This window comes from Chroicocephalus ridibundus, chromosome 27, assembly GCF_963924245.1.
Source record: "Chroicocephalus ridibundus chromosome 27, bChrRid1.1, whole genome shotgun sequence".
Lineage (NCBI taxonomy): Eukaryota > Metazoa > Chordata > Aves > Charadriiformes > Laridae > Chroicocephalus > Chroicocephalus ridibundus.
In genome coordinates this window covers 738,831-764,999 of record NC_086310.1, presented here as the reverse complement: position 1 = coordinate 764,999, position 26,169 = coordinate 738,831, and the positions used below count along the sequence as shown (strand labels likewise).

Below are 26,169 nucleotides of genomic sequence, written 5' to 3'. Positions count from 1 at the left end.
ATTCTTGATGAAGCAAGGTGGGGAGCCAGCAGAACTGCCACCTTAGATTTCCGAAGGGCAAACTTTGGCCTGCTTAGGAGCATGGTTGAGAGTGTCCCTTGGGGGACAGTCCTGAAGGGCAAAGGTGCCCAGGAAGGCTGGTCTTACCTCAAAGAGGAACTCTTAAAACTCAGGAGAAGGCCATCCCCAAGTCCCAAAAAATGAGCAGACAGGGAAGAAGACCAGCCTGGCTAAATAGAGAGCTTTGGCTGGACCTCAGGAAAAAAAAAGTTTATGATCTTTGGAAAAGGGGGTTGGCTCCTTATGAAAAATACCAAGATGTAGTGAAGCTCTGCAGGGCGAAAATTAGAAGGGCCAAAGCTCAAGCCGAACTCATCTTGGCCACCAGGGTTAAAGATGACAAGAGGTTCTTTCAGTATATCAATAGAAAAAGGAAGACTAGGGAATATGTAGGACCGCTAACAAATGAGACGGGCGCCCTAGTGGTGGAAGACACAGAGAAGGCAGAGCTACTGAATGCCTTCTTTGCTTCAGTCTTCACTGTTAAAGCTGTCCCTCATGAACACCAGGCCCTGGAGGCAAGGGGGAAGGTCTGGAGAGAGGAAGAGTTTTCCCCAGTAGAGGGAGATCAAGTTAGAGACCACTTGGCCAAACTGGACATCCATAAGTCCATGGGCCCTGACGAGATGCACCCGCGAGTGCTGAGAGAGCTGGCAGATGTTATTGCTTAGCCACTCTCCATCATCTTTCAAAGGTCATGGAGAACAGGGGAGGTGCCTGACGACTAGAGGAAGGCCAATATCACTCCAGTCTTCAAAAAGGGCAGGAAGGAGGACCCAGGGAACAACAGACCGGTTAGTCTCACCTCCGTCCCTGGGAAGGTAATGGAGTGACTCGTTCTGGATGTCATATCCAAGCACGTTCAGGAGCAGGAAGTTATTGGAAGTGGTCAACATGGATTTAGCAAGGGCAAATCATGCTTCACCAATCTCATAGCCTTCTATGATATTATAACTGGTTGGCTAGATGAGGGGAGAGTAGCAGATGTCATCTACCTTGACTTCAGCAAGGCTTTTGACACTGTCTCTCATAACATCCTCCTTAGGAAACTGAGGAATTGTGGACTAGACGAGGGGACAGTAAGGTGGATTGAGAGCTGGCTGTGTGACAGGACTCAGAGGGTTGTGATTAATGGAGCAGGGTCGAGTTGGAGGCCTGTAACCAGTGGTGTCCCCCAGGGGTCAATACTTGGACCAGTACTGTTTAACGTATTCATCAATGACCTGGATGAGGGGACAGAGTGTATCCTCAGCTAGTTCGCTGATGATACCAAACTGGGTGGCTTGGCTGACACCCCAGAGGGCCGTGCTGCCATCCAGCATGACCTAGACAGGCTGGGGAGCTGGGCAGAGAAGAACCTAATGAGGTTCAACAAGGACAAGTGTAGGGTCCTGCACCTGGGGAGGAAGAATGTCAGGCACCAGTAGAGGTTAGGGATGGACCTGCTGGAAAGCAGCTCCGAAGAAAAGGATCTGGGGGTCTTGGTAGACAGTAAATTATCCATAAGCAAGCAATGTGCCCTTGTTGTCAAGAAGGCCAATGGCATCCTGGGCTGCATAGGGAAGAGTGTGGCCAGCAGGTCAAGGGAGGTCATTGTTCCCCTCTGCTCTGCACTGGTAAGGCCACAACTGAAATACTGTTTCTAGTTCTGGGCTCCCCAGTTCAAGAGGGACAGGGAACTACTGGAGAGAGTCCAGTGTATGGCAACAAAGATGATGGAGGGATTGGAGCATCTCCCTTGTAAGAAAAGGCTGAGAGAGCTGGGACTCTTTAGCCTGGAGAAGAGAAGGCTGAGGGGAGACCCTATAAATGTTTAGAAGTATCTAAAGGGTGGGTTGAAGGAGGATGGAGCCAGACTCTTTTCAGCGGTTCCCAGTAACAGGACAAAGGGTAAGAGGCACAATCTGGAACATAGGAAGTTCCGATCAAATACACGGAAAAACTTCTTTACAGTGAAGGTGACAGAGCACTGGAACAGGCTGCCCAGGGACGTTGTGGAGTCCCCTTCTGTGGAGGCTTTCAAGACCCGCCTGGATGCAGCCCTGAGTAATCTGCTCTGGGCAATCCTGCTTTAGCAGGGGAGTTGGACTAGATGATCTCTAGATCCCTTCCAACTCTGAAAAATTCTGTGATTCCGTGATTGCGGCAGTGAAGATCACTCTTCCATTCAAATCCATGTGGAAGTAGCACTTCAGGCTGGTGATCTCCTGTTTGTTAAAGGAGAAACTACGTAAATTTGAACATCACCTTCAGACTTTTCTAAGGAGTTAATCATGACACCCAAACCAAATTCCATCAGATGTACCTATATTTTGATGTACATTATACTTGTATCCACCATGAGCAACACTTGCACTTCCTCCATCATCATTCCTAATGGGCTCTCTTCCTGAACATGAGTTTTTAAGCACAGTTACTGAAGGCTCTGGATTTTTTTTATCATTTATTGCAGACCAGTGAGTGTCTGCATTGATTTTGAGGTGGGTTTCAGATGCCGGCAGGGTTGATCAATTGTTTCACGATCTTCCTCTTCTGTTTCTTTCATAGACAACTTTCTCTGGCCATTATGATTTTGTCTCAATACCCTTGGAAAAGTCCATTGTGATTCTGGTGTTGCCCAAAGAGCAGTTGTAGTGTCAACTCTTGGTCCTTTTCCTTAGGCCATCCCCACAGCAATTCAAAGCTGGAGGAAGAGAGTTTTCAGCCCCACACCCCCCTCCTTGGTGCTGAACGCGGAGTCACAGGAACGTTGGCTGAGTGCCTTGCCCTGGATGCATGCAGGCTGGCCACTTTGTCAGTCAGCAGCTCAAGGCTGAGAATAGAGGGACATGGGAGGTATGGGAAGGTCACCAGAGAGATCATCCAGGATGATGACACAGCCCACCCCAGATTGGAAATCTCAGATGATGGGAAGAGTGTGAAAGATACTGGCACCATCAGAAATGTACCTAGGAATGAGAAGAGATTTGATTCCCACATTTTTGTGTTGGCAAAGGAAGGATACACATCTGGGAGACACTACTGGCAAGTGGATGTTGGCAAGAGAAGAAGCTGGGCCTTGGGCATTGCCCGGGAATCCGTGACTCGCAAAGGGACTGTGACTCTGTCCCCTAAGAATGGCTTTTGGGTCATAGGGTGTGCAGATGGGCGAGAGTATTGGGCCCACACAGACCCTTGGACCCATTTGAGGGTGAGTGGGAAGCTGCAAAAAGTTGGGATCTTCCTGGACATCTCAGCCAAGAAGATGACGTTTTACAACGTCCATAAGAAAGCGTCTCTGTACACTTTCACCATGGGAGGTTACAGCAGCCAGGAAGAGAAGTTTTTTCCTTTCTTCTCAACAGGCCCTGCTACTACAAAGCCTGACGATGAGCCTCTAAGAATAACGCAAGTGTTGGATGATGATGAATGGATGAATTGGGAATGCATGGTCAATGTCTGAATGAAACACAAAGCCTGAGATTACACTGCACTCTTATCAGACCCCTGCTTTTTGCCACCAAATCAAAGTTGAACAGATCTTTCATTTAAGAAGCTTCCTCCATTACTTTTTAATCCTTCCATGATCCAGTCAAGAAGAAGACGACCTATACTTCAGGCTACAAGTCACTGGGTAGAGAGGACCTTCAGTTCTTCTAAGCACTCATGGAAAGAAATGGATCCTCAACGCAGGAAGTGAAAACAGTCGTGGGTTTTGTGTACAGAAGCTTACATCCGGTGTCAACATGAGCATGAAAAGAGTTTTTGTGTCAGTCACTGAAGATCCCACTAAACTTTCATGGTGTGTTTGTGCAAAAGTTGATCGCTGTTCTTGGATGGGAAAGCTTTCTGATGAGCTTAAACCACACTTCCCAAGAATACCTCCCACTTCTGTTTCTAGATGTTCACCACTCATCCCAGATCCTTGTATGTCAGTTGGAAGAAGCAGGTGCTTCCTGGAGGCAACATGCCTGTGTTGACATCCAACGCAGCAAACCTTTGAATTTGGAAAGGGTTTCAAATCTGCGCCTATTCTCCTGGTTTTGGTATACAGTCTGAAGAACACTCTCCTCTCCTCTCCTCTCCTCTCCTCTCCTCTCCTCTCCTCTCCTCTCCTCTCCTCTCCTCTCCTCTCCTCTCCTCTCCTCTCCTCTCCTCTCCTCTCCTCTCCTCTCCTCTCCTCTCCTCTCCTCTCCTCTCCTCTCCTCTCCTCTCCTCTCCTCTCCTCTCCTCTCCTCTCCTCTCCTCTCCTCTTTCTCCCCCCCTCCCCTCCTCTCTCCTCACTCTTCCTTTCTGCCCTCTGCCCTGCTCTGTCTTTCCTTTGGCTTAGGATTGCATATATAGCCCTGGAAAAAATAAGTATTTTTTTCTAAACCAAATGTCAGGGTTCCTTCTAAACAAGTATATGAGAGAGAGAGAAACCATTGCAAGAAAGTAATTAATCCCCTACTGTGAAAAGCGAGGTGACCCATTCCTGGAAGTACAACCATTTTTTGCTTAGTAATCTAGGCTACATTGTGTAGGAGCCGTTCCTGCGTTATCAATAGCAGAGCCATAACCCCAACATTTCCTCCTCAGGTTACCTGTAGCCATTCCTTAAGGAGGGCCACAACACTGAATCTCATCCCCGATATGAACTGTACTTGGGACGGGACTTTTCCACACCTTTAAGGATTCTTCTGCCAGTCAGTGCGAGGCTGAGTGTCAAAGGCCCAACAGATTTTTATGAGCCTTCTTTCTTGGAACTGCACAAAGTCCAATGATGCTGAAAGCAGCCCGTAAGTGCACCATTGCCCTGCCAATGAAAGCCAGTTTGGCTCAGGAGAGACACTGTGTTATGGTTTGAGAAAACCCATAACAATTTATTATCATTTAGGCAATCATTCTATCACCTGATGACCTCTCCCCACCTGGAAAGGGGAACTGGGGAAAGCAAGGAAACACGAGGGTTGAGATATAAATAGATTTAATAGGATAAGACCAAATAATTAACAATAATATTAAAGAACCAGTATTAATACCATTACTAATGTAAAATATACAAGAATTATCCTCAGCCTACTATATCAGTAGGCAGCTGTGCACTCCCAGCAGTAGACAGTAAATGTCGGACACTGCGAGCACAACGGCTTTGGGAGGAAGGGAAGGACTTAGGGGTCCAGCACCAGGGCAAGGAGTCTCTCTGGACTGCTGCCGTCAAGGGACACAGAAACTACACAGCAAACTTTCTAATTTATATTGAATGCGACCTTCATGGTATGAAACAATCCTCTTGGCCAGCCTGGGTCAAATGCCCAGGCCTCACTCCTCCTCATCCCCGTACCTGGCAAGGCTTGAAAACACCGAGACCTTGAATCCCATGTAGCTAGCTGGCTATAAAGTAGATGTTTTCACAAATTCAGACACTAGAGTCTTCCAAAAGTGGAGTTTTCCTCAGCATTAGAAGAGAAATTAGTCCTGTGTCACTCAACCCAGGACACAGCATTGAGAAGGGATTTCTCTCAAAGTATGTTGTTGCATGTATGTACTCATTGTAATTCTTCGAGAATGTATCACTCTATTGCTCTGCTTTCAGGGACCAAAGCCCTCAGAATATTCAGTGCTTTGGGTCACTGATATTCTTTTTTCCCTTATGACTACAGGAAAATAGGAAAAAGTAGTTTGAAGAAATGCAGCTTGCTTTAATCGTCTGAAACTGTGCCTGGTATTTTTCTACCTAACCACTTGGTTCAGATGCATGGATTAGCCAGGGCCCAGTGACTGTGACTTCTGATGTGGCCTCTGATGTGATTTCTCTATAATCCTCAGAGGAACACTTCCTTTGCAAGGTTTTCATGAAAACTTACTGTCCTTTTCCTGATACTCTGTGGTTTGCAGTTTTGTTGTGGAGGGCGGGTCATAGAGCAGGTCGGTGGGCACCTATAAGTTAAGGGTGTGCAAGTTTAAAGGGTGGGGAAAATAGCCAGTCTGCATGAACAAGGAACTTCTGATGGGACTTAGGAATAAAAGGAGGGTTTACCACCTTTGGAAGAACGGAGAGGCAACTCAGGAGGAGTACAGAGACCTCGTTAGGTTATACAGAGAGAAAATTAGGAAGGCAAAAGCCCAGCTGGAGCTCAACTTGGCCACTAACATTAAGGACAAGAAAAAAAGCTTTTTATAAATACATCAACAAAAAGAGAGCCAGGGAGAATCTCCATCCCTTACTGGATGCAGGGGGAAAAGTTGCAACCAAGGACGAGGAGAAGGCTGAGATACTGAATGCCTTCTTTGCCTCCATCTTCAATAGTCAGACCAGCTATGCCCAGGGGGTTCAGCCTCCTGAGCTGGAAGATAAGGATGGAGAGCAGAAGGACCCACCCATAATCCAGGAGGAAGTAGTCAATGATCTGCTTCTGCACCTAGATGCGCATAAGTCTATGGGGCTGGATGGGATTCAGCCAGGAGTACTCAGGGAGCTGGTGGGAGAGCTCACCAAGCCCCTCTCCATCATTTATCAACAATCTTGGTCAACAGGGGAGGTACCAGATGACTGGAGGGTGGCTAATGTGATGCCCATCTACAAGAAGGGTCGGAAGGAGGATCCGGGGAACTACAGGCCTGTCAGCCTGACCTCGGTACCAGGAAAGATCATGGAGAGGATCATCTTGAGTGAGCTCTCACGGCAAGTGCAGGGCAGCCAAGGGATCGGGGCAAGCCAGCATGGGTTTAGGAAAGGGAGGTGCTGCTTAACCAACCTGATCTCTTTCTATGACCATGTGACCTGCCTTCTGGATGCGGGGAAGGCTGTGGACGTTGTCTATCTGGACTCTGGTAAGGCCTTTGACACCGTCCCCCACAGCATTCTCCTGGAGAAGCTGGCAAATCATGGCATAGACACGTGTACTCTTTGCTGGGTTAAAAACTGGCTGGATGGCCGTGCCCAGAGAGTTGGGATTAATGGGGTGAAATCCTCTTGGTGGCTGGTCACAAGTGGTGTCCGTCAGGGCTGTTTTGGGACCAGTTTTGTTTAATAGCTTTATCAATGATCTGGATGAGGGGATTGACTGCACCCTCACTAAGTTTGCAGATGACACCAAGCTAGGTGGGAGTGTTGATCTGCTTGAGGATAGGAAGGCTCTACAGAGGGACCGGGACAGGCTGGATCGATGGACCAAGGCCAACTGTATGAGGTTTAATAAGGCCAAGTTCTGGGTCCTGCATTTTGGTCACAACAACCCCAAGCAAGGCTACAGGCTTGGGGAAGAGTGGCTGGAAAGCTGCCCAGCAGAAAAGGACCTGGGGGTGCTGGTGGACGGCCAGCTTAACATGAGCCAGCAGTGTGCCCAGGTGGCCAAGAAGGACAGCAGTATTCTGGCTTGTATCAGAAACAGCGTGGCCAGCAGGAGTAGGAAAGTGATGGTGCCTCTGTACTCGGCACTGATGAGGCCTCACCTCGAGTGCTGTGTTCAGTTCTGGGCCCCTCTGCACAAGAGGGACACTGAGGTGCTGGAGCGTGTCCAGAGAAGAGCTACCAGGCTGGTGAGGGGTCTGGAGACCAGGGCATATGAGGAGAGGCTGAGGGAGCTGGGCATGTTTAGCTTGGAGAAGAGGAGGCTGAGGGGAGACCTCATTGCCCTCTACAACTACCTGAAAGGAGGGTGGAGAGAGGTGGGTGTTGGCCTCTTCTCCCAGATGAATAATGACAGGACCAGAGGAAATGGTCTGAAGCTGTGGCAGGGGAGGTTTAGATGAGATATTAGGAAGAATGACTTTACTGAAAGAGTGGTCAGGCACTGGAACAGCCTGCCCAGGGAGGGGGTTGAGTCACCATCCCTAGAGGTATTTAAGAAACGTCTAGATGTGGCACTTCAGGGCATGCTCTAGTGGCAGAGATTGTAGGGTGTTTTTTTGTGTGTGTATGGTTGGACTCGATGATCTCCAAGGTCCTTTCCAACCATGAAGATTCTGTGGTTCTGTGATTCTATTGGCCAGCCAAGGTCAACCTACCACGCATGTCAGATTAGGTTTTGAATATCTCCAATGATGGAGAGTCCACAACTTCTCTGGGAAACTGGTACTGGTACTTGATCTCCCTCACAGCAATGAAGTGTTTCCTGATGTTCGGAGGGAAGCTCCCATCATGGTTTTGGCTGGATTGGCCAATCAGAATGACAGACGCCTTCCTCCCGCCCCCCTTCCAAAGAGAGGAGAGGAAAAGATAAAGATCTTTACAAGTTTAGAAAAAGAACTAAACTACTTTAATGAAAATAATAACAAATAATAAAATAATAAAGAATAATAATAAAAAATTAAAAAAGTATCGAATATATACAAAACTGTATCCAGCTCCCAGGGTGATGATTGTGTCAGCAGCAGGCACAGGGAAAGTCACAGACTTGTGTCAGTGATGGAGAGGAGCAGGATTCTGGATCTGGAGTCAGGAATTCTCAGATTGGGATCAAAAGCAGACAAACAGACAGGGTCCTCCTGAAACCTTGGACATTGAAGAAAGAGAGTTTTGATCCCTCAGCTTTTATACTGAGCGTGATGCAGATGGGACAGCATACCCTGTTGGTCATTTTGGCTCACCTGTCCTCTCCTCTCCTCCCTTCAGGTGGGACCCCTCTATGCTTTTCCGCCTCCGACCATCTAACAGGGCAAATAACAAAGTTAGCTGACCTTGGTTGTTATAGCAATAAGCACAAGCAAGAGCCTCTCTGCACACCATTCCTTGGCACAAACTGTCTTATCGCTCTGAGGGTGAACAGTTTCTGAACAATATGCTGCTAATCTCAGAGTTTATTCAGCTAGGAGAGGCCCAGCTAAAAAGTAAAATTACAAAACAGAAAATTGGTTCTGTTTTACTTCAAACCAGGACACCTCCTGTGTTTCAGTTTGTGCCCATTGACTCTTGTCCTGTCACTGGCACATGGGCAAGAGCCTGCCTCTGTCCTCTTTGCACCCTCCCTTCAGGTATTGAGACACATCAATAAGATCACCCTGAGCCTTCTCTTCTCGAGGCTGGACAGTCCCTGCTCTCTCAGCCTTTCCTCACGGGACAGATGCTCCAATCCTTTAATCATCTCTGTCTCCCTTCCCTGAACTCTCTCCAGTATCTCAATGTGTATCTTGTACTGGGGTGCCCACAAAGGCAGGTGTGGCCTCTCCAGTGCTGAGGAGAGGGGAAGAATCACCTCCCGCAACCTGCGTTCAGCACCTCTCCTAATACAGCCTAGGATACCAACATCCCTGTGTGCTAAGGGCACGTAATTTATCTTGGTGTCCACCAGAACCCTTAGGTTCTTTGCTGCCAAGCTCCTTTACAGCTGGGCAGTCCCCGGCGTGTGCTGGGGCCTGGGCTTCTTCCTCCCCAGCTGCAGGACTTTTCAGTTCTCCCTGTTGAACCTCAAGAGGTTCCTGGCAGCCCATTTCTCCACCCTGGTCAGGTCCCTCTGCACGGCAGCGGGACCCCCCTGGCATAACAGCCACACTTCCCAGTTGGTTGTGGTCAGCAAACTTGCTGAGGGTATGCTCCACCCCCTCACTGAGAGCTCTAAAAAAGATGTTAAAAAGGACCAGAATGAGTATTGACCCCTGGGCTACACCGCTAGTTTCTGGCCTCCAGCAAGAATTTCTGCCTCTGAGCAGCACCCGCTGGGCCTGGCCATTCAGCCACTTTTCAATCCACCTCACTGCCTGTCATCCAACGAATCTGCATCTTGTCTAGGAGGATCTTATGGCAGACAGTGTCAAAAGCCTTACTGAAGTCCAGGTAGACAATACCCACTGAATCGCAGAATCACAGAATGGTTTGGGTTGGAAGGGACCTTAAAGATCATCTAGTTCCAACCCCGCTCCCCTGGGCAGGGACACCTCCCACCAGACCAGGCTGCTCAAAGTCTCATCCAGCCTAGCCTTGAACACTTCCAGGGATGGGGCAGCCACCACTTCCCTGGGCAACCTGTTCCAGTGCCTCACCACCCTCACAGTAAAGAATTTTTCCCTGACGTCCAATCTAAACCTACCCTCTTTCAGTTTGAGGCTGTCACCCCACGTCCTATCATAACTCTCTCTGATAAAGAGCCTTCCTGTAGGCCCCCTTTATGTATTGGAAGGCCACTATAAAGTCTTCTCGGAGCCTTCTCTTCTCCAGGCTGAACAACCACAACTTTCTCAGCCTCTACACCTTTCTTTCTTTGTGTCAGTTGGTTTCAGGAAGGTCACTTCTCTCTTGAGTTCAGAAGAGCCTGCCCTTTAAATCTCAGGGTAGGATTCGGCACAGAGACAAAGAGAACTCCATTTTAGAGTAGGGCTCCATTGCACAAAGCTTGTCACTAATTCAAAACCGTCTGTGTGCCCCATCTGCCAGCCTCATACACATCTTTCGGGTACCGGTGGGAATCTATAGAGCCACTAATCATCTTCATGCTTAAGTGAGATAAATAAATGTGTACACTTACATTCCGGTCTCCAGTACCATTTTAGATGGAGTGTCTTCAAACTGGTCCTGCAGACACTGTGCGGATGGCACTCAACCTGGTGGCTCCCCCAGATGCCTGGTACAGTTATCCCTGAGAAACCTGAGTATCCTCGGTATCCCTGAGTTACCCCCTGTATAGGGTAAGGGGATGAAAACCCACCAGAACCTGCACTCTGAAGAGGTTCACTGAGGTCAGTGGAGCTGGCCACTGTTCCTCTTTCTCATTGACACCAGAGTTACAGTAAACCTGAGTCATTCATCCACTTAAAAAAAAAATAAAATAGAGAAATCAAACAAGAAAAAAAAGCCATGTTTATTTCCACTTAGAATCCTGATTACATGAATAACATGCCAAAATGATTTTAATTGGATTGGTACAATGGCAAAATCTGAAAGAAGAGCAAGCCATGATACATGGTGTAGTGTCTCTGCACTGTAACTTCCCAGCTGCTTATAGAATCATAGTATCATTTAGGTTGGAAAAGACCCTCCAGATTATTAAGTCTAAGCAAAGCTCACTGAGTCCAACTGCACTGCCATCCTTAGCTAGACAGAGAATACCTCCAGGCTGCAACTACCCTGAACCAAAAGTTAAATTCTTTGTTACTCCTTGCAAAAGCCTTTCCAATTAAATCAGCTTTCCTTGACAGTATTTCATATTTATGAGGTTTACCAGAACTTGTAATCCAATGCTTCCTAGCAGTCTCATTGCAGACGTCTTTGGTTCCCTGCTTGCCGTCGTACCCGTGCGTGTCTTCTTTGATCCTGACTGGAAGATTAACTTTCGTAACAGTGAGCATTTATTCCAAGCATGGCTTTTCCATGTCATGAAAGTGGTGGGATTTGAAATGCTTAGGGAGAGAGGTGATTTCTGGCCACTTTGCCATCACCACCAACCAGGAGCTGAGGCTGAGCACAAGGATTCTCCAGCCTCCTGGCCTATAGTCCTATGCCTTGTGCCTCCTGGGCTGATTATGATATTGCTGGCACGTTGGGATCTGGTGTCCTAGCAGCAGTAGGCCCCAACAGAGATGAAGGGAAAGACATTCTCACTGCGCCAGAGCCTGTTCTGAGAACCATGCAAAAGAGAGTTTGTGTGGGCATTGAACATGACTGTGTTCTTGAGGATGTATGCAAATGTCCTGCTGTCTTGCTTGCTTTCCCTCTCGCAGTCCACGATGGTGTTCACCTTGTATTGCCAGGATCCTGGTTCAGTGCTCAGTGGTGGCTCAATATGGAGAGAAAAGGCATTTGCCTGACAACATGAGTCCAGAAGTGGCAGGACAGGCAGGAGAGTCTGACTGCAAACTAAGTGACATGGAAAGCTCATCTACCTTGAGTTTTACATATCAGTTCTGTTCCTACTCTCAAGAAAGGGGCAGATATTCATGCTCTAAAGATCTTCCTGAACATCCTTCAAACTGCATACCAAAACCAGGAGAATAGGAGTAGATTTGACACCATTTCCAAATTAAAAGGTTTGCTGCAACTCCACAAGCAACACTGATGTCAACTCAGGCATGTTGCCTCCAGGAGGCACCTGCTTCTTCCAACTGACATACAAGGATCTCTGATGAGTGGTGAACATGCACAAACCGAAGTGGGAGGTATTCTTGGGAAGACTGGTTAAGGCTCATCAGAAAGCTTTCCCATCCAAGAACAGCGATCAACTTTTGCACAAACACACCATGAATGTTTAGTGGGATCTTCAGTGACTGACACAAAACTCTTTTCATGCTCATGTTGACACCGGATGTAAGCTTCTGTACACAAAACCCACGACTGTTTTCACTTCCTGCGTTGAGGATCCATCTTTCCATGAGTGCTTAGAAGAACTGAAGGTCCTCTCTACCCAGTGACTTGTAGCCTGAAGTATAGGTCGTCTTCTTCTTGACTGGATCATGGAAGGATTAAAAAGTAATGGAGGAAGCTTCTTAAATGAAAGATCTGTTCAACTTTGATTTGGTGGCAAAAAGCAGGGGTCTGATAAGAGTGCAGTGTAATCTCAGGCTTTGTGTTTCATTCAGACATTGACCATGCATTCCCAATTCATCCATTCATCATCATCCAACACTTGCGTTATTCTTAAAGGCTCATCGTCAGGCTTTGTAGTAGCAGGGCCTGTTGAGAAGAAAGGAAAAAACTTCTCTTCCTGGCTGCTGTCACCTCCCATGGTGAAAGTGTACAGAGACGCTTTCTTATGGACGTTGTAAAACGTCATCTTCTTGGCTGAGATGTCCAGGAAGATCCCAACCTTTTGCAGCTTCCCATTCACCCTCAAAGGGGTCCAAGGGTCTGTGTGGGCCCAATACTCTCGCCCATCTGCACACCCTATGACCCAAAAGCCATTCTTAGGGGTCAGAGTCACAGTCCCTTTGCGAGTCACGGATTCCCGGGCAATGCCCAAGGCCCAGCTTCTTCTCTTGCCAACATCCACTTGCCAGTAGTGTCTCCCAGATGTGTATCCTTCCTTTGCCAACACAAAAGTGTGGGAATCAAATCTTTTCTGATTCCTGGGCACTTTTCTGATGGTGCCAGTATCTTTGACTCTCTTCCCATCGTCTGAGATTTCCAATCTGGGGTGAGCCGTGTCAGCATCGAGCGTGACATCCACTGCAATGATCAAGTCACTCAAGTAGTAAAAAACATGGTGGCTACTTTTGTGGAACTTTCTATTATGTGTACCCTCCCATTGGTTCCCTTGCCATCCCTTGTTCTCCACTCTGATGCATCCGAGGCAATCTCTTTGCCCAGGATACCTCTAGCTTCTGCTCTCCCAAATCTCCCATCTCCCTTGTCTCTCATCTATGGCATGCTGAGAGTGTGGCCAGCACACACTAAATGAAAAGTGACTCAAAAACACCTCCTTGAAGATGTCATGTAGTATCAGGGTGGACTGGAAGGGAGGTGAGCAGAAGGTAACAACCGTGCCTTGGCACACACCTCCTCTTTGGGCAAAACCAGAATCACAGAATCTGCTTGCATGTTAGTATGGGGAGAAATTCCATGGACCAAGTCTGCATGATGCAAATACAGCAGGTGTGTGTATATTCAGCAGGAGAAATGCTCCAAAGGCATCTGGAAATGAGGGTCTCCTTGCTAAAACCTACCCTTTTCTTCTGGGAATCAACAATATTTCTTTAACTCTAAGAAACCCCAAGAGTGGCTTGTGAAGCTTCTTGGGCAGCGAATGAATGAGAGAAAGAATAAGAAACAATTCTTGCTGTTCAGAAGTCATCTGAACCGCGCCTTGTGAAGGAGGAACATGCTTTCCAGAGCTGCATTCAGGCAACAGGAGATGGCATTCAGCACGGGTTCTGTTCTTACCTTTGTGTTGCTGTGTCTGCAGAAATTCTGTGGGAAGTGAACAAAGGAGGCATTGAGTGGATTTACCAGCAAGACCACGGGTCCAGCGAGATCACACACGATCTATGATGCTGGCAGATGAGCACACTCTTCTGCAGCAGCATGTCTTTTCTACAGGTCAGAAAGCACATCACAAGCCTGTCTCATCCTGCAAAGAGGAAAAGCCAGTGGGCCACTCAAGTGATGGGTCTCACAGAAATATTTTAAACACACCATGAACACAGAGAGGAAAGAGGACATGGTCCCTGGTAGCAAAGAGGATGGTGAGAAGCATGGGTAGGTGGGAGCAGGCTCTTAAGCAGGGAGACAATGCCATGAATCGGAGATGGGGAAGGTGAGGCTAGACATATGGGGAACATAGCCTTTGGTAAAGGTGGAGTCCTGCTTTTCAGAGGAGCAAGGCACAGGCATAGTTTGGATAATCACATGTGCTGGTAGAAACACAGGCCTTGGAGGTTCCTGGACTGGGTTTGCGTGTGCCCAGGTATAACAGCAGGCATTGCTCGTAAACATGCCTCGTCCAGCTCAATGTCAGGCTTGCCATCACGCGACCTCTCTTCCCACTGCCTTTTCCATGAGCCTGAGAGGGCACGATTATCCATGCACCCACGGACCAAGCCAGATCCCTCGACATCATTCCCTCAGCTCTTGCAAAGCATTCCTTAACGCTACAGGGTCTTCCCCTGCACAACACGGTGGGGTCAGGAAGCTTTCCTGAGCCAAGTCAGTACTTGCTAGACATCTCAGCAGCTGAGTGTGTTCTCAGAAGCATCTGAAAGGAAAGGTCACTTACTCTTTTCTCTCTGCAGTTGCTCTGTAACGACAAAGACCACAAGAAAGAAAGGAAGGACGTTTGGATTTGCCTGGGATGCCCGTCAGAAGAATAGATGCTCTTCTGCCGTCCCTCTGCAGAGGGCCCGTGCACACCAGTGGCTCCCTCTTGCAAGGGCCGTCTCTCTCAGGAAGGTGATTTCTCAGGAAAAAACAAGAACTTACCATTTTCTTCCCGGAACTGATCTAGAAAAGGAAAGGCACAGGCATGAGCAGAGACAGGCTCTGGGGCTGCTTGGCTATTCTTGGGGAGGGCTCAGACAATGGGCCCTAGTGTTTTCTTCTCCCTTGGAAGGGTATGGCCTGGGTTCATCAGGGACACCCTTCCACAACAGGATACCCCTCTGGCCTGCCTCTCCGGGACCCCACGAGCTTCTTTTGACACTTTGGAGACCCTCTGCAGCACACAGCAGTGCTTGGCTTGAAGGACGAGACCACTTCCTAAAGCACAGCTCATTCCCCTGTGCATTCCCATTGAAGGTGCCACCTCAGAGCAGTGGTGCCGGATGGTGGACGGAGGGCAAGGGGCCATGAGGGAGGCAAGGAGCAGGCTCTGTTTCAGGCTGGAGGCTGGAAGGGAGGAAGCCTGGACCCAGGGAAACCGAGTGCTCCCATTTCCCACCCTGCCCTCCATGGACAAGCAGCCTCCCACACCCCAGGCAGCACTCACCTATCTTCTCCTGAAGTTTTCCTGCAAAGGAAAGGAGAAGGGCAGTTAGAGCCGGAGGGGGATGCATCCCCTGAAGCCCCAGGGAAGGTGTTTGGTGGAGTTGGGATCCCCCCAAGATGTCAAATGTCTTCATGGACTAGTGCAAGTGTGTGCTGAGGCCCAGCCATCCTTGGAAACCTGAGGGTGCTGCTGCCTCACAGCAGAACATAGACAACTTGCAAAGGCCACCCAGCTCAAATTAAAAGACTTCACACAAGGTGACTTCGGTCCACACTGAAAATGAAATTCCACCACCCCACTGGTATTTCCTGTCTTCCTTCCTTCCTTCTCTCCTTCCCTCCCTCTTTTCCTCATTTCTTCTTTTATTCCCACATTAGCTTTCTTCAAGGGCAAGCCTTTTATGCAGACACCAGCCACAGCTGAAGGCCTCAGTTGGGTTGCCAGAACACAGGCACCTGCTGCTGGGACCCCAAGGACACCACACTCGTGGCCCACATGGAGAGACCCTTTCCCCATGGAAACCAGCATGTCCCTCTTTGAAGGACCTCTCCCTGCAGAATGGCAAGACCCCAGATAGCAAAGACCACTTACCCTTTTCTTCTTCCACCTGGGCTACAAAAGGAAGGAGAAAGGCAGTTAGTAAAGAGACATCGCGTAAGGCTCAGTCCCCAGCTGGGCTCTAGAGCTGGGTGTTTTGCTGGGTCTGCCTTTCCTTTGCCTGCCTTCATGGTTCCTGGGAGGAAAGGCATCTGCAAAAGGGGAACGTGGTGGCATGAGCCCAGCATGGAGCCAAGTGGCTCTGCAGGAGAAAAGCCAACCATGTGCTCTCAGCATCTGCAGTGCAAGCTGCTACTTGAGCTTCTAGAAGCATGGCCTACTGATGCATGCAGAGAGGCTGAGAGAACCACACCTGGCATCCAGTGATCATGTGTGGGCTGTCGAGTTCACAAGAGATAAGGACAGGCTTTAGCATAGAGCTTCCAGCTGCGCGGGAGGCTGGAGGACATGCCATGGCCCCTTGCGGCCATGGGCTCCTTGAGTAGGCCCAAGAGGAGGTGAAGGGAACCATCTGCAAGGAGCCTGTAGCTCCGGGAAGGACATTGCCCAAGACGACGGTGAGAGGCATAGGTAGGGAGGTGTAGGCTCTTTAGCAGGGGGACATCGCCATGAAACGCAGATAGACATATGGGAAACCATGCCCTCTGCAAGGGTGGAGTCCTGCTTTTGAGAGGAGCAAGGCACGGACGCACTTTGGACAGGCACCTGTGCTGGGAGAAACACAGGCCTTGGAGGTTCCTGGACTGGGTTTGCGTGTGCCCAGGTATAACAGCAGGCATTGCTCGTAAACATGCCTCGTCCAACTCAATGTCAGGCTTGCCATCACGCGACCTCTCTTCCCACTGCCTTTTCCATGAGCCTGAGAGGGCACGATTATCCATGCACCCACGGACCAAGCCAGATCCCTGGACATCATTCCCTCAGCTCTTGCAAAGCATTCCTTAACGCTACAGGGTCTTCCCCTGCACAACACGGTGGGGTCAGGAAGCTTTCCTGAGCCAAGTCAGTACTTGCTAGACATCTCAGCAGCTGAGTGTGTTCTCAGAAGCATCTGAAAGGAAAGGTCACTTACTCTTTTCTCTCTGCAGTTGCTCTGTAACGACAAAGACCACAAGAAAGAAAGGAAGGACGTTTGGATTTGCCTGGGATGCCCGTCAGAAGAATAGATGCTCTTCTGCCGTCCCTCTGCAGAGGGCCCGTGCACACCAGTGGCTCCCTCTTGCAAGGGCCGTCTCTCTCAGGAAGGTGATTTCTCAGGAAAAAACAAGAACTTACCATTTTCTTCCCGGAACTGATCTAGAAAAGGAAAGGCACAGGCATGAGCAGAGACAGGCTCTGGGGCTGCTTGGCTATTCTTGGGGAGGGCTCAGACAATGGGCCCTAGTGTTTTCTTCTCCCTTGGAAGGGTATGGCCTGGGTTCATCAGGGACACCCTTCCACAACAGGATACCCCTCTGGCCTGCCTCTCCGGGACCCCACGAGCTTCTTTTGACACTTTGGAGACCCTCTGCAGCACACAGCAGTGCTTGGCTTGAAGGACGAGACCACTTCCTAAAGCACAGCTCATTCCCCTGTGCATTCCCATTGAAGGTGCCACCTCAGAGCAGTGGTGCCGGATGGTGGACGGAGGGCAAGGGGCCATGAGGGAGGCAAGGAGCAGGCTCTGTTTCAGGCTGGAGGCTGGAAGGGAGGAAGCCTGGACCCAGGGAAACCGAGTGCTCCCATTTCCCACCCTGCCCTCCATGGACAAGCAGCCTCCCACACCCCAGGCAGCACTCACCTATCTTCTCCTGAAGTTTTCCTGCAAAGGAAAGGAGAAGGGCAGTTAGAGCCGGAGGGGGATGCATCCCCTGAAGCCCCAGGGAAGGTGTTTGGTGGAGTTGGGATCCCCCCAAGATGTCAAATGTCTTCATGGACTAGTGCAAGTGTGTGCTGAGGCCCAGCCATCCTTGGAAACCTGAGGGTGCTGCTGCCTCACAGCAGAACATAGACAACTTGCAAAGGCCACCCAGCTCAAATTAAAAGACTTCACACAAGGTGACTTCGGTCCACACTGAAAATGAAATTCCACCACCCCACTGGTATTTCCTGTCTTCCTTCCTTCCTTCTCTCCTTCCCTCCCTCTTTTCCTCATTTCTTCTTTTATTCCCACATTAGCTTTCTTCAAGGGCAAGCCTTTTATGCAGACACCAGCCACAGCTGAAGGCCTCAGTTGGGTTGCCAGAACACAGGCACCTGCTGCTGGGACCCCAAGGACACCACACTCGTGGCCCACATGGAGAGACCCTTTCCCCATGGAAACCAGCATGTCCCTCTTTGAAGGACCTCTCCCTGCAGAATGGCAAGACCCCAGATAGCAAAGACCACTTACCCTTTTCTTCTTCCACCTGGGCTACAAAAGGAAGGAGAAAGGCAGTTAGTAAAGAGACATCGCGTAAGGCTCAGTCCCCAGCTGGGCTCTAGAGCTGGGTGTTTTGCTGGGTCTGCCTTTCCTTTGCCTGCCTTCATGGTTCCTGGGAGGAAAGGCATCTGCAAAAGGGGAACGTGGTGGCATGAGCCCAGCATGGAGCCAAGTGGCTCTGCAGGAGAAAAGCCAACCATGAGCTCTCAGCATCTGCAGTGCAAGGTGCTACTTGAGCTTCTAGAAGCATGGCCTACTGATGCATGCAGAGAGGCTGAGAGAACCACACCTCGCATCCAGTGATCATGTGTGGGCTGTCGAGTTCACAAGAGATAAGGACAGGCTTTAGCATAGAGCTTCCAGCTGCGCGGGAGGCTGGAGGACATGCCATGGCCCCTTGCGGCCATGGGCTCCTTGAGTAGGCCCAAGAGGAGGTGAAGGGAACCATCTGCAAGGAGCCTGTAGCTCCGGGAAGGACATTGCCCAAGACGACGGTGAGAGGCATAGGTAGGGAGGTGTAGGCTCTTTAGCAGGGGGACATCGCCATGAAACGCAGATAGACATATGGGAAACCATGCCCTCTGCAAGGGTGGAGTCCTGCTTTTGAGAGGAGCAAGGCACGGACGCACTTTGGACAGGCACCTGTGCTGGGAGAAACACAGGCCTTGGAGGTTCCTGGACTGGGTTTGCGTGTGCCCAGGTATAACAGCAGGCATTGCTCGTAAACATGCCTCGTCCAACTCAATGTCAGGCTTGCCATCACGCGACCTCTCTTCCCACTGCCTTTTCCATGAGCCTGAGAGGGCACGATTATCCATGCACCCACGGACCAAGCCAGATCCCTGGACATCATTCCCTCAGCTCTTGCAAAGCATTCCTTAACGCTACAGGGTCTTCCCCTGCACAACACGGTGGGGTCAGGAAGCTTTCCTGAGCCAAGTCAGTACTTGCTAGACATCTCAGCAGCTGAGTGTGTTCTCAGAAGCATCTGAAAGGAAAGGTCACTTACTCTTTTCTCTCTGCAGTTGCTCTGTAACGACAAAGACCACAAGAAAGAAAGGAAGGACGTTTGGATTTGCCTGGGATGCCCGTCAGAAGAATAGATGCTCTTCTGCCGTCCCTCTGCAGAGGGCCCGTGCACACCAGTGGCTCCCTCTTGCAAGGGCCGTCTCTCTCAGGAAGGTGATTTCTCAGGAAAAAACAAGAACTTACCATTTTCTTCCCGGAACTGATCTAGAAAAGGAAAGGCACAGGCATGAGCAGAGACAGGCTCTGGGGCTGCTTGGCTATTCTTGGGGAGGGCTCAGACAATGGGCCCTAGTGTTTTCTTCTCCCTTGGAAGGGTATGGCCTGGGTTCATCAGGGACACCCTTCCACAACAGGATACCCCTCTGGCCTGCCTCTCCGGGACCCCACGAGCTTCTTTGGACACTTTGGAGACCCTCTGCAGCACACAGCAGTGCTTGGCTTGAAGGACGAGACCACTTCCTAAAGCACAGCTCATTCCCCTGTGCATTCCCATTGAAGGTGCCACCTCAGAGCAGTGGTGCCGGATGGTGGACGGAGGGCAAGGGGCCATGAGGGAGGCAAGGAGCAGGCTCTGTTTCAGGCTGGAGGCTGGAAGGGAGGAAGCCTGGACCCAGGGAAACCGAGTGCTCCCATTTCCCACCCTGCCCTCCATGGACAAGCAGCCTCCCACACCCCAGGCAGCACTCACCTATCTTCTCCTGAAGTTTTCCTGCAAAGGAAAGGAGAAGGGCAGTTAGAGCCGGAGGGGGATGCATCCCCTGAAGCCCCAGGGAAGGTGTTTGGTGGAGTTGGGATCCCCCCAAGATGTCAAATGTCTTCATGGACTAGTGCAAGTGTGTGCTGAGGCCCAGCCATCCTTGGCTTGATATTTTTTTCCTTCCTTTCTTTACTTCCTTCCTACTTACCCTATCTCTCTCTCTTCCTTCCTTCCTCCCTCCCTTTCACTTCTTCTCTCTATGTCTTTCCTTCCCTCTTCTCTCCTTCCTACATTAGCTTTCTTCAAGGGCAAGCCTTTTATGCAGCACCAGACACACCTGAATTCCTCACCTTGGTTTCCTGAAAATCCGCACAAGCTAAAGGGACTCCAAGGACACTGCACTGATGGACTGAAGGGAGTGGACACCTACAAGTGCACGATGCCACTGTGAAGGATGGTACCCACTAACAAAGGGTATTTCTTCCCCACTTGAGTTACTGTTGAGATCACTGCGTCCTTATTTTGGAAACTTTCTTGGTGCCAGAGACAAGCAGCAGAGCAATGCGAGGTTCCATGGACACTCATCAGAGCTAAAGAGATCTTACAGAAGGGGTTCAACCAACAAAGCCTACTTCTTACCTTTTGATTTATTTGGCTCACCTTGTTGAGAGGTTCTGGGGAGTTGGACAGGAATGGAATGGAGATGTGGAAGCTCATGGGACTGGTTCTTTAACAGGGAGGACTTGCCAGGAAATGCAGCTTGACAGGGTTAAGATTAGCCACCCGTCTGGGGGACTAACAGTGTAATACTTTCCGTGTTCTCAAAGTACCATAGCACCTCTGAATGAAGTCTCCGGGACTCTCAATGAGATGCCTTTCTTCCCAAAGTGTCCCATTCCCCATGTCTTCTAGCTATCACAGATCACCTTTTTATCCCCATTTTGGTAAATCCTACCAATGATCTTAATATATCTCATTTGCATAAATAAATGCCCTGTGCTCCCACAAAAAAAGATGGGCAGGGTGATAGCTCTTTATAGATATCCCCCCCATATTTAAGAATACTCATGGAGGGGTGATTTGTAAGGAGAACTGATCATTTACCTTCATCAAAAAGGGGGTGCCCTGTAAAATAAAAGGCATTTAAAAATATCGATTGTTGTGACCTTAAATTATAATATAAGTAAGCTTAGCTATCACCTAGGGAGAACTTGGCCAATTTAGGAGGTGCAGCAGAGTCTTCTCAATCCCAGCCTGCACCTAGGTGGGCTCTGGGCACTCACACAGCTCCCTTCCCCACAACTGCTATTACAGTGCCCATGTGGCCGTTACTTCCCAATGTCTACAGCTTTATGGCTGTTTGCACTCTCTGGCCTGTTGCCCCACCACCCTTGTGGTTCTCCTGCCTAGAGGGACAAAGTCAATGGCAGGATGGTGGACGAAGACACATGACATTCACATAAGCTGGGAACTAGCATGGTTCAGCTAGAGTCATTCTGCTGCGTGAAAAGCACCAGCCTTGAGGAAGAACTATGTGAGAGCCAAGTAGTTTCACACTGACTCTGGCCATGTAAAAAATGTCCAGCAGCGTAATTGGGAACAGCAGAGTGGCATCTTTCCCATCTAAAGCTCACTGCCGTCTATGTTTAAATATTTTTAATGGTTTTTTCCTTTTTACCTGCAGCAGGTTTGACCTGCAGTCAGAAGTAAGTTTTACGTGTCAACCTTTGCCTTTTGTTTCGTTGACACATGTTTTTAACATTTGTTTAGCATATATTACCTTCTTCCAACCTTTGTACGGGGTCATCTGGAAGGGAGAACAAAGCAGAACAGATCAGAAATAATGATTCCATTCTCTGAGGCTGCTCTCACAAAAGCCTAATTGTCAAAAGCTAAATTGAGGATTCTTTAAATTCAGAAGACTCTTTTGCTGTTCACAGCATAGTTGTGGGGCTGTGTGCTGGAGGGAATTTATGCCAAGCTTGTGTCTTCTCTGGTACAAACAAAAAAGTGTAGGTGTTTTATAATGTAGCCAGTCAAACAAAAGTGGTGGTTTTCTAAACTTAGTGAGGAAGCTCGTGAAAAAGGAGACATGTCAAAGGCAAGAGCAAGCAATGTCAGAGCCCATCCTCTGGCTCCTATCATGGGTTCCTTGCATATTGCTCTTTGCCTCCAGCTCGTGTTCCAGAAGGGCACAAGGCTGCTGTCAGCCCTTTGTCATGCCTTTGTCATGGGTGGCTTTGATGTTGAGGGCATGGGCCTAGCTGACTATGGCTAATCACTGAATTCTTCTTTGATATGAAGGAACTAAGAATTACAAGGGGATTCCATTAATATCTTACCTTTCTTTTTCTGTTTAGAGACAATCCAGGGTACTGCCAAGGTCAAGATGATGTTTAAGACTGCCAGAACTGTTAGTAAAATGGATGGCGAAGACCAACCTGCATTTTTTTCAAAATAATTGTATTTAGCATTTCATGGAAGTAGAATTAAGTGGATGATCCAGCCTCTTAGGTGGCTCAACAGAACATCACTTTTGGAATGTGCTCATGAATTACTGTCTTTATAACAAAGGACCCCAGGAATCATGTGACTACAGGCATATACAGCATTTCTGATTCAGAAAATGGCACAGACAGATCAAAGGAAGAACCATTTTATGAGCTTTGTTTTGGTTTCTAAGATAAATGCTGAAAACATAGCAGTGGAAAGCATATTTCATGCAAAGCTTTCTAAAGAAGAAAAAGGACTCAGAAGTGAAAGAGATGAAGGATTCGTGATCAGCCTCTTCATTGGGGAACCAGAGGTGCTTTGAGAGTGGCAGAATTAGACTTGGGTTGGTAAGCTTCTCTACCCAATGACCTACGGTAGAGTTTAAAGTGTATATTTAAATAGAGAGAGATATACACCTATATATGTATGTGTGTATATATGTGGAAAAGTATGGGAATGTGCTGGAAAGGGGAGGTATCCCTGCATCCCTTCTCTTCCCCAGCAGAGGTGCTCACTTCAAGGGAGGCAGGATAGAATGGGACAAAGGAAAGCCCAACAAGGCCTGGTCACAGCACAGTGCTCACCCAAAGACTGAGTCGCTCCCCCACCAGAGAATCCCAAGGCTAGCCTTTCTTAGGTGCCCTGGGAGCCTCCTCTCACCCTGTCTAGACTCTATGCAGCATCCAGAAATGCCACACTAGTAGAAAATAGCCTGCCCAAGGTACTGGAGGTACCAGAGGGACCTCTGCAACGGGTGAATCAAGCAAGAGCTCACCCTTTATCTCCCTCCCCAGGCAAGGCCTGGACTGCTAGCACAGTGAGCCAGACATGACAAATAAACATTAAGCATGGATTTACCTTTCAAAAAGTTGCCGTTAACTTCTGAAGCTACAAAAGAAGAGGAAGATGAGCGAGGGGAAACAGGATTCACAGATGTGCCACTTGGTCATTAGGCCCTGACATCACTTGTGCTCTGCCACTGCCTTCCCCACTGCCACTTCATCAGGGAGGAGAGGAAATGGTCAAGAGCCGTGCTACTGACCAAGGTGATCCTAAACCTACAGCCCATTATGAATTCATAGGGAGCTGATAGGACACCAGGATGGGGGCCCAAGCACGTGCAAGGGACATCTTAAGAAAACGGACAGAAACCCCAACCCCAGATTCTGATGGAAAACCACGACTCATCCTACCAGACCCTTCCCTTGGGTCTGGGCCGTGTCCATGACACTTCTGAATGGAGAGTTTCACCATGGTGGGGGGAGAAGTACTCAGGTGATAGAAGACACCTCATCAGAAGTAGGAGGCCTGGAAAACCATGCCAGTTAGTCTTCATGGTCTTCAAAGGAGTTGTCTCTTACCTTGTTTATCCATGTTGCTCTGCTGTCCTGTTACCCCTTTAACAAAAGCATTGTTTGTTAGACCATTTTCCTTCTTTGCTTGCAGGTAGGGAAAAAGAGCTCCCTGAGCACCTGAAAGTTGAGCTGCATGACTGGATCAGAGCCAGGATTGCTCCTTTCATGGTGACCTTCCTGCTGATGCTCATGTCCCCGCAGAAAGTGGAGGAGTAGGAAAGGTGACAGCTAGTAAGAGGACCTGCTTGCAAGCCCAACATTTGCCTTTCCCATTCCTCCACATCCCACCACTTTGCCTAGGAAAGTACATGAGGAAGGAAGCAGGCAGACCCTTGCTGCTTTGAGCCCAAATGGAAGCAGCAAATGCCAAGTTTTCCTTCTCTTCCATATGGTGCGGACAGCGTTTCTCCTACCTCCCCAAGAACGCCTGTCTGCTCAAATGTGTTCCTCTCCTTCCTCAGCAGGCACTCTCACAGATAGGAAAGACAAGGTAGCCTGCAAAGAGCTCCAAGCAGCCATGACCTGACTGGTCACATTGGACCAGGTCACATTGCTTACCCGTTCCCAGAGGGATTTGTGGATTCCCACTAGGTTTGCTGTACAAGTGGCCAAGCACTGATGGGATGGCTCTGTTGGACCATCTGCTATTTCTTTGAGTGACAGAAAGGTATTGTGTCTCTTTAGCCTGGAAAATGTCAGGGGACCACTTGAAAGAGGTTTTCTTACCTGATAGAAAAAGGAACATACATAGGAAAAGAATGAGGGAACAAAATATTCCCATTCTTCCATTCCGGAGCCAGGTAGTCATCCTTTCTGATGTGCTGCAATGTAAGAGTCAGTGAAAGGTGGTAGAACAAAATCCTCAGTGAGGCCAAATCCCACATTTCTCCTCTGTCCTTTAAACCTTGCGTTCCTTGTCATCACCTATCTTTTCTGTGTCATTCCCTATCTCTTCCATGTCATCCAATGTCACATCAAAGGGACGCTGTGCCCATCTGATCACTTGTGCAGCACAGGAGACTTCTTGTATCTTCTGTGTACCTTAGGCACACAAAGCGTACCCTGAGGAATCGAGCTCCTGATATTAATAATTCTTCCTAGTTGCTGCCTGAAAATATTCATAACAAGACTGTTCCTGACATCTTGGATACCGGGAATGACTCCCGGTAGCATTTGTAACATTAATCTCGGTACTAACAATGCAGAGCTTCTGAACTGCCCCATCACTGCATGGGAGTATGGATGATACGCAGCTGCTGGTTGACATAACTTTCGCAGCAAAGCCTACAGGTTCAGAAAGTGGCCAATATTAAGGCAGGGTTTGACCAGCTGCTTCTGCAGAGGTAACTTTGACAGCTTCACCTGCACTGCTTTCAGCAGCACCTCTGATTTTTACAAAAAGGTCACTGATAAAGCAGTATTTTGTTGCTGCAGGCTTCTATAGTCTGCCCACCCTTCCCTTTGTCACTCTTCTCTCCTCTTGATAGACTTGCTTTGCCACCAGCATAACGAGGCCCTCACACTGCATTTTATTTGCTGTGGAACAAGGCAGTCAGAAAAAAAAATCCACGTAAGGAAAGGCCCATGGGTTTGTGATTTGTAGTCAGTGCAAACTGTCAGAATGCACCAGGCAGAATGAACATGCTTTTGGCAAGCGCTAATGGAATGATTGGGCTGGAAGAGAGATTCTCCTCTGCGGGCGGGTTTGCTGGCACTACCACAATAACTGTCCTTTCCAGCGCTTCCTCATAATTAGTGCAGTGACAAGTAAAAGGCTAAGAGCTGGGTGTTGGCTGCGATCCTTTCAAGCCTTTACGTCTGCAGCCATGAGAGGGACCTGGACTGATGTTTCTGAGCAACGCAGCAGGTGCAGTGGGGCAGCCTCCTGTCTCCACCCCTCTCCTTTGCCCCACCACAGGTGGCCAAGGACATTGCAGCCAGCCATTTCAGGCAGCTGGACCCAGCCCTGAACAGTTTCATCTCCACCCGATCAGCTTCCTAAACTAGCTTACAGCATGAACACGGGGTTGTTAATGGTTGCTGGTGCTCGCTACCTCCTGCTGGGGGTTGGATTGGTCCATAGAAGCTGCAGGGAGGGTTGGCATGAAAGCCAGCAGGAAGGGACCGTGTGATGTGCCCATCCTCAGCATCACAGCATTGTTGCTGCCAGTATTTACCGAGTGGCCAAACAGCACTGAAAATGGCCTTGTGAAGGATTATTTTTTTCCTACTATTTTACTGTCCTGTAACTTGGGTATAGCAAGTGTA

General features: G+C 48.9%; 1 protein-coding gene across 1 annotated transcript; it reads right to left on the bottom strand.

Moving 5' to 3' along the window:
• Window positions 1-12,324: 12,324 nt before the first annotated feature.
• On the bottom strand, window positions 12,325-23,920 carry LOC134507731 (butyrophilin subfamily 1 member A1-like). Its single transcript, XM_063318581.1, has 9 exons — window positions 23,908-23,920; window positions 23,405-23,434; window positions 19,540-19,560; window positions 17,202-17,222; window positions 15,186-15,268; window positions 14,864-14,884; window positions 14,661-14,673; window positions 13,829-13,855; window positions 12,325-13,114 (listed from the first exon to the last, which is right to left on the bottom strand). Exons 1-9 carry the CDS (start codon window positions 23,918-23,920, stop codon window positions 12,525-12,527), a joined length of 819 nt encoding a protein of 272 aa, XP_063174651.1. The 3' UTR covers window positions 12,325-12,524.
• Window positions 23,921-26,169: the final 2,249 nt, after the last annotated feature.